Here is a 16,470-nt window from a genome sequence, read left to right on the forward strand (position 1 = left end):
TCAGAAATCACAAATTATGCCCTGCACATCAATATTCTAGAATTTGTTATTTTTTTCCCTAGTTTAATACATTTCTGGGAGATGGAGAATGGGATTTTATAATTTGAAAACAACTATATCTTTGTTCAACATTTTCCATAAGAGATTTGATCTTTCTCTGTACACTCTTAGCAATACCAGTACATTTTTAAAAACTTTTGTTATCTGTTATCTAAACTAGTAGATGCAAAAAAATACATTTAGTTAAAGAATTTTGTAATAATGGTAGTAGACATTTTAGGGTACTTACCTTGAATAAGTGTTTTGTAAATCTCATATTTAATATTCACATTAGTCTTATGAGGTATTTATTTTTATCCTATTGCCTCAAACTATTCCTGAAATCTATTAAATGTCGGTTAACATGGTTTGATAATGAGTGGCCCAAAGCCATGTATACTTAACTACTGTAAGGGAAAAAGACGGACATCAAGTTTATAGACTATAAAAACAGATGAATCAATTACCTCCACTGTCTCTCCAGACAGATGGTTTGGTTTTGTCCAAATTGGGGGATGTAAAAATTACACTGTTCCTGATTATATTCAATGGTTACTATATGCCAGGTACTGGTTAAGGATTAATTTCATGGGCGCCTGGGTGGCTCAGTGGGTGCTTCCCCCTTTCTCTCTGCCTGCCTCTGCCTACTTGTGATCTCTCTCTCTGTCAAATAAATAAATAAAACCTTTAAACAAACAAATACAAAAAGAACTATTGCTTTGATATGCTAACACTTACATCCATCTTTAATTTGTGTAGATGGATATAATTCTGTACCTAGTTATGAAATCTTATTATTTTTTTTAAATCTTAAAAACTCAGTTATGATGTTTTGTCTTTAAATCTTTTTTATTTTAATTTTTTTAGGGGCATTTAAGTGGCTCAGTCGTTAAGCAACTGGGATTGAGCCCAGTGTCCGGCTCCCTGCTCAGCAGGAAGCCTGCTTCTTCCTCTCTCACTTCCCTGGTTTGTGTTCCCTCTCTCAGTGTGTTTCTCTGTGTCACATAAACAAATAAAATCTTTTTAAAATTTTTAATTATTTTAAACTCTACGTATACTGACTTGATGTTAGGGTAGTGATTCCATGTGGACCAAGGGGATAAACTATACAATCATTAAGTTCTTTAGATATACTTTCTAAGGTACGGCCAATGTGTTTATAGTTAAATCAAGTGTAAATTGGTAAAAGTGAGGGGAAAAACATCTTGAAAAGTAGCATTCTTCTGCCGACCTTGGAGGGAATTCTTTGTACCCTTTAGAAATGTCCAGGATTTAGGAGCAGGGTTGGGGTAAGTCAGTTACATTCAGGCCAGTTTTAGGTCACCTGCAGTTTGAATGATCTACATTTACTATGTCAAACCATATGGAGATCAGTGTCTGTTATAGAGAGAGATGTGGTGGTGATGAGCACTTGAGAGAAGGGTGATTTCTGATTTGGAACATTCTGGGGCTTGACATCTGCTTTGAGTCGTGCTGTGCTGAATTTCCAAGGATCCCTGAAATTAAGCAAGCTCACCAATCCAAGAAGCAGTTTGCATGTAATGGACAGGAATCAGACTGGAAGAGTTCAGAGATCAAATCTACCTCTAACCGTCTGTGTGCTTAATCTCTCTGCCTCATTTACTTATCTATACATTTGGGATAACCAAACTTTATAACAATATTTTATATAAGTATTAAATGAAATTAATTCTTTTAAGGTTTTATTTATTTATTTGACAGAGAGAGAGATCACAAGTAGGCAAAGCAGCAGGCAGAGAGAGAGGAAGGGAAGAAGGCTCCCTGCTGAGCAGAGAGCCTGATGCGGGGCTCGATCCCAGGACCCTGGGATCATGACCCGAGCAGAAGGCAGAGGCTTTAACCCACTGAGCCACCCAGGTGCCCCTCAAAGCAATAATTCTTAATGTGTATAGGAAAAAAGTATTTATCTTACTACTACTTGGTGGTATTGCACAAAACACTGTATATTATAAAACATATAGAATATATAAAATTCTTACCAAAAGATTCCGAATGTAGCTACTCAAACTCACAGCAACTTTTCTGGTGTTTTTAACTGCTCTGTTGTAAAGGAGAGTTGTAGCACCCCGGGTCCAGTCTACTACAATTACATTTATATCATCTTGATTCAACAAAACCCTTAGGAAGTTCTGAAGCCATTGAGGAGCAGAGCCTGTTGGTCTGTACCCATGAATAAGCCAGACTGTTTTCTTGCTGACGTTGAAATTAATGTTAAGTGAGTTATTCTGCTCAAAGAGGGGCTCAGCACAGTTGAAGTTGTTCCTTGTATACATCATTAAGGAAATCTCCATTTGGGGAGAAAACAAGTCTTTGAGGGAATCCTTTACACCCAGATGAGAGAATTGAAGGCATGATCTTTTATTCTCTGAAATAAGAAAAAAAAGTCAGTCAAGCTGAGTACTGGGATAGTATTTGATACAATTTCTATTGCTGTTAACAAAGAACAGATTTGAACTTGGGAGTGAGGATTTTATTTCATTAGTATTTCCACATAATACTCTGAGCAACGACAATGTTTAATGTGTTGATTATGTAAAAAGACCCTTTGAACAAGAAGCATCCAAAATTTTTAAATAAAATACAAGAAGAAATAATTGGTTAAAAATTAAGAATTATTTTTTATCTGTACAAAAGAGCAACGGTTATCACCAAAATCATTACTATTGTTAGTAAAGGGGCACCGGGATGGCCCAGTCAGTTAAGCACCTACCTTCAGCTCAGACCAGGATCTCAGGGTCCAGGGATCCAGCCTTACACTGGGCTCCCTCCTGGGCGGGGAGTTCTGCTTCTCCCTCTCCCTTGGCTCCTCCCCCACTACCTCATTCATGAGTGCTCTCTCTGCCTTTTTCTTTCTCTCTCTCAAATAAATAAATAAAATCTTTAAAAACTACATTGTTAGTAAAGAAACTATTATGCCCACCAATAAAAGTAAACTAATTCTGAGCTTAACAGAAATCCTGCAGAATAATATATATGGATAATAATCATTCAAGAAAATATATTTCATCTAACCAGTGATCAAATAAATACAAATCAAAACAAAAGGGTATCATTTTCTTCCTATCAAATTCAACAAAAAGAAAAATTTTAATACATAATATTAATATGTTATTTAAAACATAATCATTTTAATACATAATATTTGTGACATGGATGCTGAGAGCATGTGTTGATACAACCTCCTTTTGAAATTGAAATTATATGGTACACATACATGTGTTAAAAATATGTGTTCTTCCTTATTTTCTTCCTAGGACTTATATTAATGAAATAAACAATTTGTATTAAATGTAAACACATTAATAACAGGATTATACATAATTGCACAAACACTTAAAATATCTTAAATATGATCATATTGTATTTTCATTGATGTGTGCATCCTATGGGTCTGCCTATCCATCAACATACCTTCCTACGTACCTACCTACCTACCTTTCTTACCATCTATCCATCCTAGAAGGAAGTTGGGCAGAATGAAATAACTAAGCCAATTCAATAGCAATAGCCATACATAGGCAGTGAAACAATGGCTGTTTTTTAATTTCCTTTTTCACAGAGTCTCAGAATTGTAATTTCTTTCAACGTAAGCATCTGATCCCAATTTTTTTTTTTTTTTTTGATCCCAATTTTTTTTTTAAGATTGTATTTATTTATTTGGCAGGGATCACAAGTAGGCAGAGAGGCAGGCAGAGAGAGAGGGGGAAGCAGGCTCCCCGCTGAGCAGGGAACCCGATGTGGGGCTCGATCCCAGGACCCTGAGATCATGACGGGAGCCAAAGGCAGAGGCTTAACCCACTGAGCCACCCAGGCGCCCGATCCCAATTTTTTTTTTTTTAATGAGCATATGCTTATACTTCTCTGGAAGTTCAAGTTATTAAAAGATTAGGAGAAACGATCTGTCAATTTATATCAAAATTTCACAAAACTGTTAATATAATTCATGCCAATAATTCTACTTCCAAGAATTTATCCCAAGAAAATAGCCATTTAAACATATAAAAATGAACTAATATATATTATTTTAGCACTGGAGAAATAGAAGTGATTTAAATGCCCAGAAATAATGATGTGATTAAGTCAACTACAAATATATTTAAAATAAATATATATTATATATACATATATTTAAAACTATAGACATATAATGCATATTTGATAAATCCATAATAATATGCACAAATTATAACGTACCTTTTAGTCTGGAAAGTATATATGTGATATTATGACAATTACTCAGAAGATAAAGGAGGAAGAAAGTGAAGGAGAGGCACAATGAGTTCCCAGGTTACCAGGTGAGAGACACTCAGACAAGTGAAAACTTCGAAACCAACCTCATTTGTCCTAAGTCCTAGAGAATGAGGAAGTGGAGAGGAGAAATAAATCAAACCGCAGTGCAACATCACTGCTTACTACTCTATACAAATTGCATAGGGAATTGTGTACATCCATCTTTCCACCATCCAAAATGTTTCCATCAGCTGAAACTCTGAGAAGGCCAAATGCAATCAATCAATATACCCAAACGGCTGGTCCGCTCCAAGCCAAGGTAGATTTTACCTGGCTCTCAGATGTGTAATGAGGAATAAAAAGTAGGATCTCTCTGATAAAGTAAGGGACAGAAATCACTTGAAACAATCAACAGAGCAATCTATTATCTACTGCCGATGTAGCAGTAGTTGCAGAAAATTCAACAGCACTCTCATTCCAATACAAGAAAAATCATGTCTCAAAAATAGGAGGACATCAAGAGAAAATGTGTTGAGGTAAAAAAACATTAGCATAAAATTAAAAGTGGAATAATGAGATATTACAACTCAAGAAAAGAAAAAATGCAAGTGTAAAATAAAAATTTGTATTACATGTGCTAAAACATGGAATGCTCACCTGACAGTAAGAAATGAAGGAAGAAAGACTTGAATTATGAAGGGAAACACAGATATGGGACAGGAAGTGATGATTAAGTAACAAGAAGTTAAAAATCATCACTGTTGCCCTCGCGGGGGTCGGGGGAGGATCTGGAGAGGGAGGAGGTTGCAGTTATAATGACTAAGGAAGTAATTGCATTCCAGGATGTGCAAACTGAAAAGACACATCACAATCTAAAGCAAAGCAGTTAATCAGACTCACCAAAAGGCTTCCTAGAAACTAGTTTGTCTTTTGATTGATTGATTGATTGATTGATCAGAGGGAGAGAGCACATGCAGCAGGAGCAGAAGGCAGAGGGAGAAGCAGGCTCCCTGCTCAGCAAGGATCCTGATATGGGATTGCACCCCAGGACCCTGGGATCAAGACCTCAGTCAAAGGCAGATGCTTAACCGACTGAGAAAGAGAAAAATATTCTAAAAACATCAAGGCAGAAAATCCACATTAAATTAGAGGAATGAAGTCACGATGACTTCAGATTTGTCTTCCAAAACAATACATTAGACAGATAAAAGTGTAATGAATGAAGGTTATAAGCGAAAAAAGTTTGTGGCCTAATGATTTTATATCCTTCCTATAGTACACAACTCATAAATGACATAGTACAGTTCCTGACATCATCACTGGTAAATAAATGTCAGATTTACTGAAGACAAGATTCACAGAAACTCATAGTATTACTGTAAGATCAAAAGTCCACAATAGCCAAACTATGGAAAGAACCTAGATGTCCATCAACAGATGAGTGGATAAAGAAGATGTGGTATATATGCACAATGGAATACTATGCAGCCATCAAAAGAAATGAAATCTTGCCATTTGCGATGACATGGATGGAACTAGAGCGTATCATGCTTAGCGAAATAAGTCAAGCAGAGAAAGACAACTATCATATGATCTCCCTGATATGAGGAAGTGGTGATGCAACATGGGGGCTTAAGTGGGTAGGAGAAGAATCAATGAAACAAGATGGGATTGGGAGGGAGACAAACCATAAGTGACTCTTAATCTCACAAAACAAACTGAGGGTTGCTGGGGGGAGGGGGGTTGGGAGAAGAGGGGTGAGGTTATGGACATTGGGGAGGGTATGTGCTTTGGTGAGTGCTGTGAAGTGTGTAAACCTGGCGATTCACAGACCTGTACCCCTGGGGATAAAAATATATATTTATAAAAAATAAAAAATAAAAAAAGTTCACATGGAAATAGGTAAGACACCAATACAAGCGTATATATTATAAAACTGAGTGAAACACACATGCAATATCAAAGGCATTCTTATTCAAATGTTTGCTAAGAATATTTAATTATTAATATAAGTCAATATACTAATAAAATGGGACTATAGGTTAAAAGGAATATAGAGAAAGTAAGTGTGGTACAAAAATTCCTTAACTAGGGGATTCAAATTATGTCAGTTTTTAAAATTTTTAACAAACAGATAAGTGTGGCTTTAAAAAGATATTGAAAATCTTAATGTTAACCACTGTGCTATATAAAACAGTACTCATAACTTTGTACACACTAAAAAAAAAAGTATAGCAAACAGTATACATACACAAAAGAAAATGAAAAAAGATAGAAAGTAGAAAACATGAAACAAAATGACACAATTACACTAGAGAAGAAAACATATATGATACATAAAGTTATGTAATTGTATAAAAATTGTCCATTAAAAAGCAAAGAATCTCAGATTTCATTCAAAAAATAAGCACTGGGTGTTGTGATTAATCACTAAAATTACTCCTGAAACCAACACTGCATTGTATGTTAACTAACTAGAATTTAAATAATATTTCTAAAGGAAACTTAGCTGTAAGTTTAAGAAACACACAGGAAGTTTTAAAGAAATGGGGGAGGTATATTCTACACAACGTAAAATAAAAGGAAAGCTGGTTGGTGTACTCAATTATAGAGTGCCTCCAATTCATCACTTTCTTGAATCCATGCCATTTTCCCTGTAACTTTTGAGTCATTATTCTACTGTCATAAATTAGTGATTTGCCTCATTTCTTCATATGGGCACATACAATTTGCCATGGAAAATAGGACCCTGGTAGACCTAACGCAAACAGAGGCTTGAAAAGGGCTTGCGTGTTATGGAGCTGGCCTCTCATACTTCTGCCATCACCATGAAAATATCCTTGGTCTGGCCTGATAGAAGAGGAGAGAGAGGGGCAAAAAAGCCAAGTTGATGGTTGCTGCTTAATCAATTCCCACCTTACCCCACCCAGTGTGAGTAATACTTCTTTAAGTCATATGCTACTGAGGGAATGAGGGTTTTTGGGTTTTTTTAAAAGATTTTTATTATTATTTATTTGACAGACAGAGATCACAAGTAGGCAGAGAGGCAGGCAGAGAGAGATAGAGGAGGAAGCAGGCTCCCCGCCAAGCAGAGAGCCTGATGCGGCACTCGATCCCAGGACCCTGAGATCATGACCCGAGCCAAAGGCAGGGGCTTAACCCACTGAGCCACCCAGGTGCCCCGAGGGAATGAGTTTTTGTTTTGTTTCATTGTGTTTAGCTTTACTGGGACATCATATAATTGATTACATTGGTAATATTAGTATCAGGTAGAGAAAATAAAAACAAAAGTCTTCAAATGATAAAAAATGTTAACTAGTATATACTAAAACTCCTAAAAAACATTAAACTGACTCAATTCTGGTAGATTAAATTAGGAGTAGAAAAATAAAGTTCCAGGTATCAAAAACTTAGCAGAATCCCCAATAAGATTGTCAAATTTCTCAGCAGAAACTTTGCAGGCCAGAAGACAGTAAGACGATATATTTATGTATTTAAACTGGTGAAGAGAAAAAATTTCTAACTTCAATTCTATAACTAGCAAACTGTCCTTCAAAAATGAAAACAAAATTAAGATTTCCTTAAACAAACAAGAGCTGAGGGAGTTTATTACCACAGACTTGTTCTACATGAAATGCTAATGGGAGCCTTCGAGTTAAAATGAAAAGATGTTAGATAGTAACTTAGAGTCATATGAAAATATAAAGAGCTCTGGAAAAGGCAAATGCACGAACAAATATAAAAAACAGCATTTTTGTATTTTGATTTGTAATTCTACTTTTTATTTTTTACAGAATTTAAGACAAATGCATTAGTATAATTATAAACCTATGTTAATGTTATACAATATAAAGATAAAATTTTTGTCATAATAACTGAAAATGAGGAAAGCGCAGAGCTGTAAAGAAGTAGCTATTTATGTAAAAGTTAAGTTTTTATTGATGTCTATTTTTTAAAGTTAAGTTAGTATCAATTTAAGAAATGTTGTCATAACTTTAGGATGTTACATATAATCCATATGATAATCACAAAGAAAATAATCTATAGAATACACACCAAGGAAAAGGAAAAGGAAACCAAAATGTCACTACAAAAAATCAACTAAACACAAATAAAAGACAGAGGAAATGAAAGACAAAAAAAAAAAGCTATAAAGCATATAAAAAACAACAAAGTGGCAAAAATAAGTGCTTCCCTATCACTAATAACTTCAAATGTAAATGGATTAAACCCCCCAATAAAAAGAAACAGATTGAGAGTGGATAAAAAGCCAGCATCCAACTATATGCTATGATAAGAGACTCACTTTTCATCTAAAGACACTTATAGGCTGAAAATGTTAGGATGAAAAAAACATACTCAACACAGAAAGTTACCAAAAGAGGGCAGGGGTACAACCTAAATGTCCAGTGAATGAATGGATAAAGAAAATGCAGTGTATATACATAATAGAGTATTATTCAGTCATTAAAAAGTATATCCCGCCATCTGCAACAAACGGATAAAACTAGAGGGTATGCTAAGTAAAATAGTTTTTTACAGAGAGATAATTTTATACCAGAGGTTCGGGAGGAATAGGTGGGGAGATACATATCAAAGGGTGCAAACTTCCAGTTGTAAGATGAGGAAGTTCTGAGGTCTAATATGCAGCATGGTGACTACAGTTAATAATATGAAACTATTTTTGGTTCTGTCATAATACTGTAAACTTGAAAGTTGCTGAGAGTAAATCTTAAGCATTCTCATCACACACACACAGTCTTAATTATGAGAGGAGATGGATGTATGAATTACCTTGATCTTGGCAATCATTCCACAATGTATATGTGTATCAAATTATCACATTACACAATTTAAATATACACAATTATATTTGTGAATTATTCATCAATAAAGCTGTATGGTGGGGAAAGAGCAGATTGGGATGTCTATACTTCTATCAGAGAAAATATACTCTAAGTGAAATTCTTGCAAGAGAAAAAGAAAAGACAATGATAGAATTAAAATCGTAAAACTGCTAGAAGAAAACTTAAGAGAAAACTTAATGACTTTGGATCAAAAAGTCATTATTTTTTAACATTACTAAAAATAGCACAGGCAATAAAAGAAAAATAGATGAACTGTACTTTATCAAAATTCAAACTTTTGTGTATTGAAGGACATTATCAACAGAGTGAAAAGGCAACACAAGGAATGGGAGAAAACACTGACCAATCATGTATCTGATCAGGCATTTATATCCAGAATATATGAAGTTCTCCCATAATTCAATGATGACAACAACAGCAAATAAACAACCAATTAAATATTTGGCAAAATATTTGAATGAACCTACAGGTAAAGATATAAAAATAGCTAGTAAGCACATGAAAAGAAGTTTAATATCACTCATCATTAAAGAAATGTAAATCAAAACCATAATGAGATACCACTTCAAATCCATTAGGATTTCAAAGTTTAAAAAAGTATGACTATTATCAAGAAACAGAAAGTAATAACTGTCGGCAAGAACATGGAAAAACTGGAACCCTCTCCATTGCTGATGGGGATGGAAAATGGTATAGTGTTTCCTAAAAAATTTAAAAATAGAATAACCATATAATCTAGAAATTCCACTTCTAGGTATACACCCAAAGAACTGAAAGTGGAGTTTCAAACATACTTACATGCCCATGCTCATAGCAGCATCATTCATAATAACCAAAAGGAGGAAGCAATCCAAGTACCCCTCAACAGATGAATGTATAAACAAAATCTGGTGTATACATATAATGAAATATTATTCAACCTTAAAAAAGAAGGAAATTCTGACACATGCTACAACATGGAAGAACTAACTGAAATTAGCCAGTCACAAAAATATAAGTACTATATGATTCCATTTACATGAGGTACCTAAGGTTGTCAGAGAGAAACATAAAGTAGAATAGTGGTTGCCAGGGGCTGGGATGGAGAGGTAAATGGAGAATTACTGTTTCATAGGTAAAGAGTTTCAGTTTGGAAAGACAGAAAATTTATGGCAATGGCTGTACACCCGTATCAGTGTACTTAATATCACTGAACTGTACACTTAGAAATTATTAAAATGGTTATTTTTATGTATGTTTTATCACAATTATGCTTTATAGACTTCAATTCCTGTCATGAAAGATATCCAGACTCCTCTTACTTCTATGAACAACTAGAATTCTGGATAAAATGTATATATAAAAGTTTAGACACTGGACAACAAAGGGCTCAGAACTGTGATCTCTAAAAGAAAGGAAATAAATTATTTGAACACTAAATCTAATAGCTTTCTGCCTGGAATAGTCTGCCATGCAGGAAGGTTGGACCCAAGGAAAGCAGAGTGGTGTTCCCAAACCAGGGAGAAAGAGGGGAGTTGAGGGAGGGTAACTAGAATTAATATCAGATGCCACAATGGAAGGAGCTATGTGGAGGCAGAGTTCCGAAATCTGCAGTGGGGTCCCCATGAGTAGGTTGCTGAATATAAACCCATGTATGCTGAGGGTAACAGTCCACAAAGAGCTCTAAGCTGAACAATTCAAAGGTCACAAATGCTCTGAAAGACAATAAAGTTCTGGCAAGTCAGAGTCAAAGGACCTTAGAGAACAACATGGATGTTCAATAGAAACCCTAGAAGGGTCTTTTAATTTTAGGTCTTTTTTTTTTTTTTTTAAGATTTTATTTACTTATTTGACAGAGAGAGAAATCACAAGTAGACAGAGAGGCAGGCAGAGAAAGAGGGGGAAGCAGGCTCCCCACCGAGGAGAGAGCCGGATGAAGGGCTCGATCCCAGGACCCTGAAATCATGACCTGAGCCAAAGGCAGAGGCTTAACCCATGGAGCCACCCAGGCGCCCCAATTTTAAGGGAGCTTAATTAGCTCTAGTGTAAAAGAGACCCATCTTTTCTGCTTCTCATTCTCTCAATTCTGCTTGCTTTGATTTGGCTTCATTTTCTGGCAGGGAGCAGGCAACGTGTCTGAAATACTGAGAGAAAATATTAATGATTATGAAGTAAGCAAGGATTTCTCAGACAAGTTTACAGTAAGTGGAACACATAAAAGAAAAAGCTGATAAACTGGACACTGTCATAATGAAACACGTCTGCTCCTAAAAGGACAATGTTAAGAATATGAATATGCAGGCTTGCAATATGTACACCTGAAAACCACCTGTGTCCGGTACATGTGGGGTGGAGGGAATGTACATTTGTATATACACAGACAGGTAAAACATTCAAGAACTGTCAAAAGAATTGAAGACACTTAACAAAAGATGGTATAATGGCCAATAAGCTCAAGAAAGGATGCTCAACATCATACATCACCAGGAAAATATAAATTAAACCAAAATAATACCTTACTACACGCCCACTAGGATGGCGAAAATTATAAAGACTGACAAAACCAAATATAGGTGAAGATACAAAGCAACTTCAAGATTCCTTCATTGCTGACGAAAGTGACCAAATGGTACAATATTTTGGAAAACAGTTCGGTAGTTTCTTAAAATGTTAAATGACCCTAAAAAGTCACTTTCAACTGTTAGCCCATGAAAAATGAAACACTTGGAGCGCCTCGGTGGCTCAGTCAGTTAAGCGACTGCCTTTGGCTCAGGTCATGATCCCATGATCCTGGGATGGAGGTCTGCCAAGCCTCCTGCTCAGCAGGGAGTCTGTTTCTCCCTGCCCTCTGCTGCCCCCCCTGCTTCTGCTTGCTTGCTCTGTCAAATAAATAAATAAAATTTTTGAAAAAAAAAAGAAAAAGAAAAGCACTTGTCCACAATATTTATAAATTTGTAGAATTTTTTTTCATAAGGACCCCAAACTGGAAAAAAAACTACATGTCAATCAAAATGAGTATGGATATATAAATTGTAGTATAGCTATACAATGGAATATTACCCAGCAATAAAAAGGAATGAACTATCCGTACATGCAACAACCTTGATGAGTCTCAAAAACATGACGCTAACTAAGCAAAAGACTCCAAGAAAAAAAGTACATATTGTTTGATTCCATTTGTATGAGATTCTAGAAAAGAGATATTTAATCTTGAGTATCAGAAAGGAGATTTGCTTACAACCAGAGATGGAGAGGGGATTAACTGCAAAGAGTTCACTTTTGGGGATGCAGTGAAAGGTTTTATACTTTGACTGATAAGACTGTCACATGCTATGTAAAATGTGGTGCACATATTTTTTGAAACTCATCACAGTGTACTCTTAAATGAGAGTATTTTATCGTATTATGTTATAACCTCAATAACCTCAATATAATCTCAATAATTAAGTTAAAACGTACAGCAAATGTCAACTTTTTTACAAAGTGTGAAAAAATACAAAGCTTAGTAGATCATTTTTAAAAGATAGAACACCTCTAATATCAAACATAGCAAAGATAGGACAAACATGCCCACAGATAGGTATGTGAAGTAGAGATTATTACAACTCAAGCAATAATTTTGAAGCAAAATTCCCAAATAATACACAACTAAGCACCCATAGTCCACAGCACAGTCCACAGCATAAGAGTAGGACAAGAAAAATTAATTTTAACCAACATTATTTTACATAATTAAAAATAGTATATTTTATTAGAATGATAAAATATTACCTATTTCATTCCAATAGCAGTTATCGTATTAACGATGAAACACTGGTGACATTATTTCCATTAAAATTAAGAAAGTGTAAAAATATCTGCTGCCACATATTCTAACTTAGCAATAGTATAAGAAAAAGAAATATGATATAATCGTTGGATATGACATCATTATTTGTTTCATGTGATACAATATTCTACCTAAAAATATGAAAATAGGAACTAAAAAAAATTAATCCAATGGGAAGTTGTAGTATAGACATATAAATATACAAAAACCATTAGCCTTGGCTCATATTAGCAACAGTCAATATAAAATATAATAAAGAAAAGTATTAAAACACACAAAAATATAATTATTAATATTGTAAATATATTTTATATTTTCCCAGCTCTCCAGCTTTTCTTTTTGAAAACTTCCCCACACCCCAACACTATGTGAATTTTTGGAACTCACCATAAAGACATGCTCTCCCTTCATCCAGGGCCAATCTGAATGCACAATCAGCCTACACCCAGGATTAGACCACAGGAGGATATGAAATTCAAACACGTCCATTTAGGACCTTTTGGGGGAAGTTGAGAGAGAAAGTGGCTTCCTTCCTTCCAGATTTCAAGCTATAAAGAAACACATCCTGAAGCTACAGAAGGTAATCATTTTTTCCCAGTATGATCCAGTGGTATGTAGTGTAAAAATTTTCAGTTATAGGAAGTAATATATTTCTTCTTTCCTTAGCTAGTTTGAACCAGGTTCCTATGATTTGCAAGTTAACTAGCTCTTTGAAAAGAGGAAGAGGAAAAAAAGGAGAAGGAGAGATGAAGAAAACGAGGAAGAGACAGAGAAAAGAAGACCAAAGGGAAGAAAGAAAAATAGAATACCCTTAGAAGAAAACATCAAAGCTTAAAAACCTTACATAGGAACAGAAAAGATCTGAATAAACACTGAGATATACCATGATCCAGAAAGGAAGAGATATTACAAAATCAATTAGACTCATATTAACTTATATGGGTAATGTGATTCTAAATTAAGGTCGCAATGAGATGTCTCCAGGAAGGGAATAAATGCCCAAAGAAAATAAATGATTTTTTAAAGATAATAAAATCATAATTTTATAGCAAACGGCTATAACATTACAACAAAAACAGCAAACTGTCAGTTATGATAATAAAATCATAAAAATGATTAAAATTATGTTTATATTATAAACCGATTAAAAAGAAGCCTCTGAAACTGAATCAAGAATTGATACACAGATTGAAACAGAATGGAAACACCCAGAAATAAACAATATTACCCATGATAAAGATGGCAATTCATAATCAAAGATAATAGATTTTTAAATAAACAAGGACTAGGATAATTGATTCTGGGAAAGTTTTAACTTATATGAACTAGAAGAATATAGTCAATATGTGCATGACCTTAGTTCAAGGAATGACTTTCTAGCATAAAAACAAAAGAAACTATAAAATATGAGACTAATAAATTTCACAGCACATAAATTTCAAACTTCTGTGCATAAACACTATACATTAGCCAAAAGACAAGAATATATAAGTTAGGGAAATATTTTCAATGCAAGGTATGAAGGAAATTGATATACTTACATATAAAATACAAAGGAAGAAAATACCCAACTGAGTATCAAGAGAAAGATATAAACAGATATTTATAAAATAAAATAGGAAAATGGCTCATTAAGTCCTCAAAGTGTGCTTAATCTTCTTAAAAATCAAATAAAGATTAATTAAAATTATATTCCCATATCACTTTTATTATTATACCCATTGACTATTAACATCAATGTTTGTCATGGGATTTTTAACAGTGATTATTTATCCATCAACTAAGCACACAGAAGCAGATCTTCCTCCTCTCCACCCCAAGGAGAGAGCCTGATGAGGGGCTTGATCGCTGAATTTCGGGATCATGACCTGACGCAAACGCTTAACCCACTGAGCCACCAGGTGCTCCTTGCCTTGCAGCTTTGAATGTTGACCAAGTTAGTAACAGAGAAGCCTCAAAACCCAGCCAAAAAAAGCCAATAAAAGAATCTAACACATTCTGGAAAGGTTTAACCCGACTTCCTCTGATACTCCTCTGAAACCCCACTCTCACCCTCAAAAGACTCCAAGAAAACCTCTTCTTTCCTTTTCCTCATTTTTGAAAACAATACGTATTTGTTAACAGCGATAACAGTACCATCAAAGATAGTAATAATGCTTAGTGGTTATTCAGCACTCACTCCAAGTCAGGCACTGTGCTGCTTTATATTTGCTATCCTGTCCCTCATTTTATATATGAAGATCACATAATTAAAGAACACTTATGAGTGACATCTGAAAAGCACAACCATACTCGTGGCACAAACGATCATGCAAACAGTTGAGCAACCTAAATTCACTAGCTCCATTATCTTCATGTGCAGTAAAAAGAATGAAGATCTTTTGGGGCCAGCAAACTGTCAGGTATGAAACAAAAGACTGACCTTATGCCTACAAAAACACAGGTTTATACGGCCGCACAGTTAATTAAGATGCAAAACTGTAGCCAGAACTTTAGTATCTCTGAAGGCAAGGGGCAGAAGGCAAAATAAGAGGTAAAAGTATGTTTAATCTTTGGGTTCTGAAATAATCAGAGCACATTTAGAAAATACACACGATTTAACAAGTCATAAGTAACCACGATATTCCATCAGTAACTTTTCCAAATGGGCAAATCAACGTTCGGAAAGTTGTGGAAAATGAAGATGACTACACAAACAAAATAAAGTAGATGTCTGGTAAGTCTTTACATCAAGAATTCTCAAGCATGGTTTTAAAAATGAGGGTTAAAAAGACTGGGAAAGTTTGTTTAAAATGATACATACCCAGAGATTCTGATTTGGTAGGGAAATCTGCCTTTTTATTTTTTTTTTAAGATTTTATTTATTTGACAGAGATCACAAGTAGGCAGAGAGGCAGGCAGGCTCCCTGCTAAGCAGAGAGCCTGATGTGGGACTCGATCCCAGGACCCTGAGATCATGACCTGAGCCGAAGACAGAGGCTTAACCCATTGAGCCACCCAGGTGCCCGGAAATCTGCATTTTTTTTTTAAGATTTTATGTATTTATTTGACAGACAGAAATCACAAGTAGGCAGAGAGGCAGGCAGAGAGGGAGGAGGAAGCAGGCTCCCCGCTGAGCAGAGAGCCCGATGTAGGGCTGGATCCTAGGACCCTGGGATCATGACCTGAGCTGAAGGCAGAGGCTTTAACCTACTGAGCCACCCAGGCGCCCCAGAAATCTGCATTTTAAAATGCATACCCCAGGGGATTCTGATACCTATAGTCCATACAGGTCTACCCCAACTGTGTAATGTGAAGGCCTACACCTGGCAAGTACTTTGAGACAATTACAGAGAAAATGTACATGGAAAAACACACAGTGGATTATACTAACCTAATTTATAATTGAGCAAATCACACACTTATGTTACCTCCTCTGAGCTTTATGACTTTCACTACCACTTAAAAATGAGGAGACCGAGGTTCACAGAGCTTAAGTGACTTGGCCTTGATAAAACAAGCCAG

At 35.2% G+C, this 16,470-nt stretch overlaps 1 protein-coding gene across 1 annotated transcript in view; it reads right to left on the reverse strand.

Moving 5' to 3' along the window:
* LIPI (lipase I) overlaps nucleotides 1-16,470 on the reverse strand; it is a 55,243-nt gene that overhangs the window by 35,423 nt on the left and 3,350 nt on the right. Inside the window, exon 2 of the mRNA XM_032302235.1 lies at nucleotides 2,040-2,425. Within this exon, the coding sequence (XP_032158126.1) occupies nucleotides 2,040-2,425 (386 nt within the window). The remainder of the gene's footprint in view (nucleotides 1-2,039; nucleotides 2,426-16,470) is intronic.

The sequence above is a fragment of the Mustela erminea genome, chromosome 1 (assembly GCF_009829155.1).
Source record: "Mustela erminea isolate mMusErm1 chromosome 1, mMusErm1.Pri, whole genome shotgun sequence".
NCBI classification, from domain to species: Eukaryota; Metazoa; Chordata; class Mammalia; order Carnivora; family Mustelidae; genus Mustela; species Mustela erminea.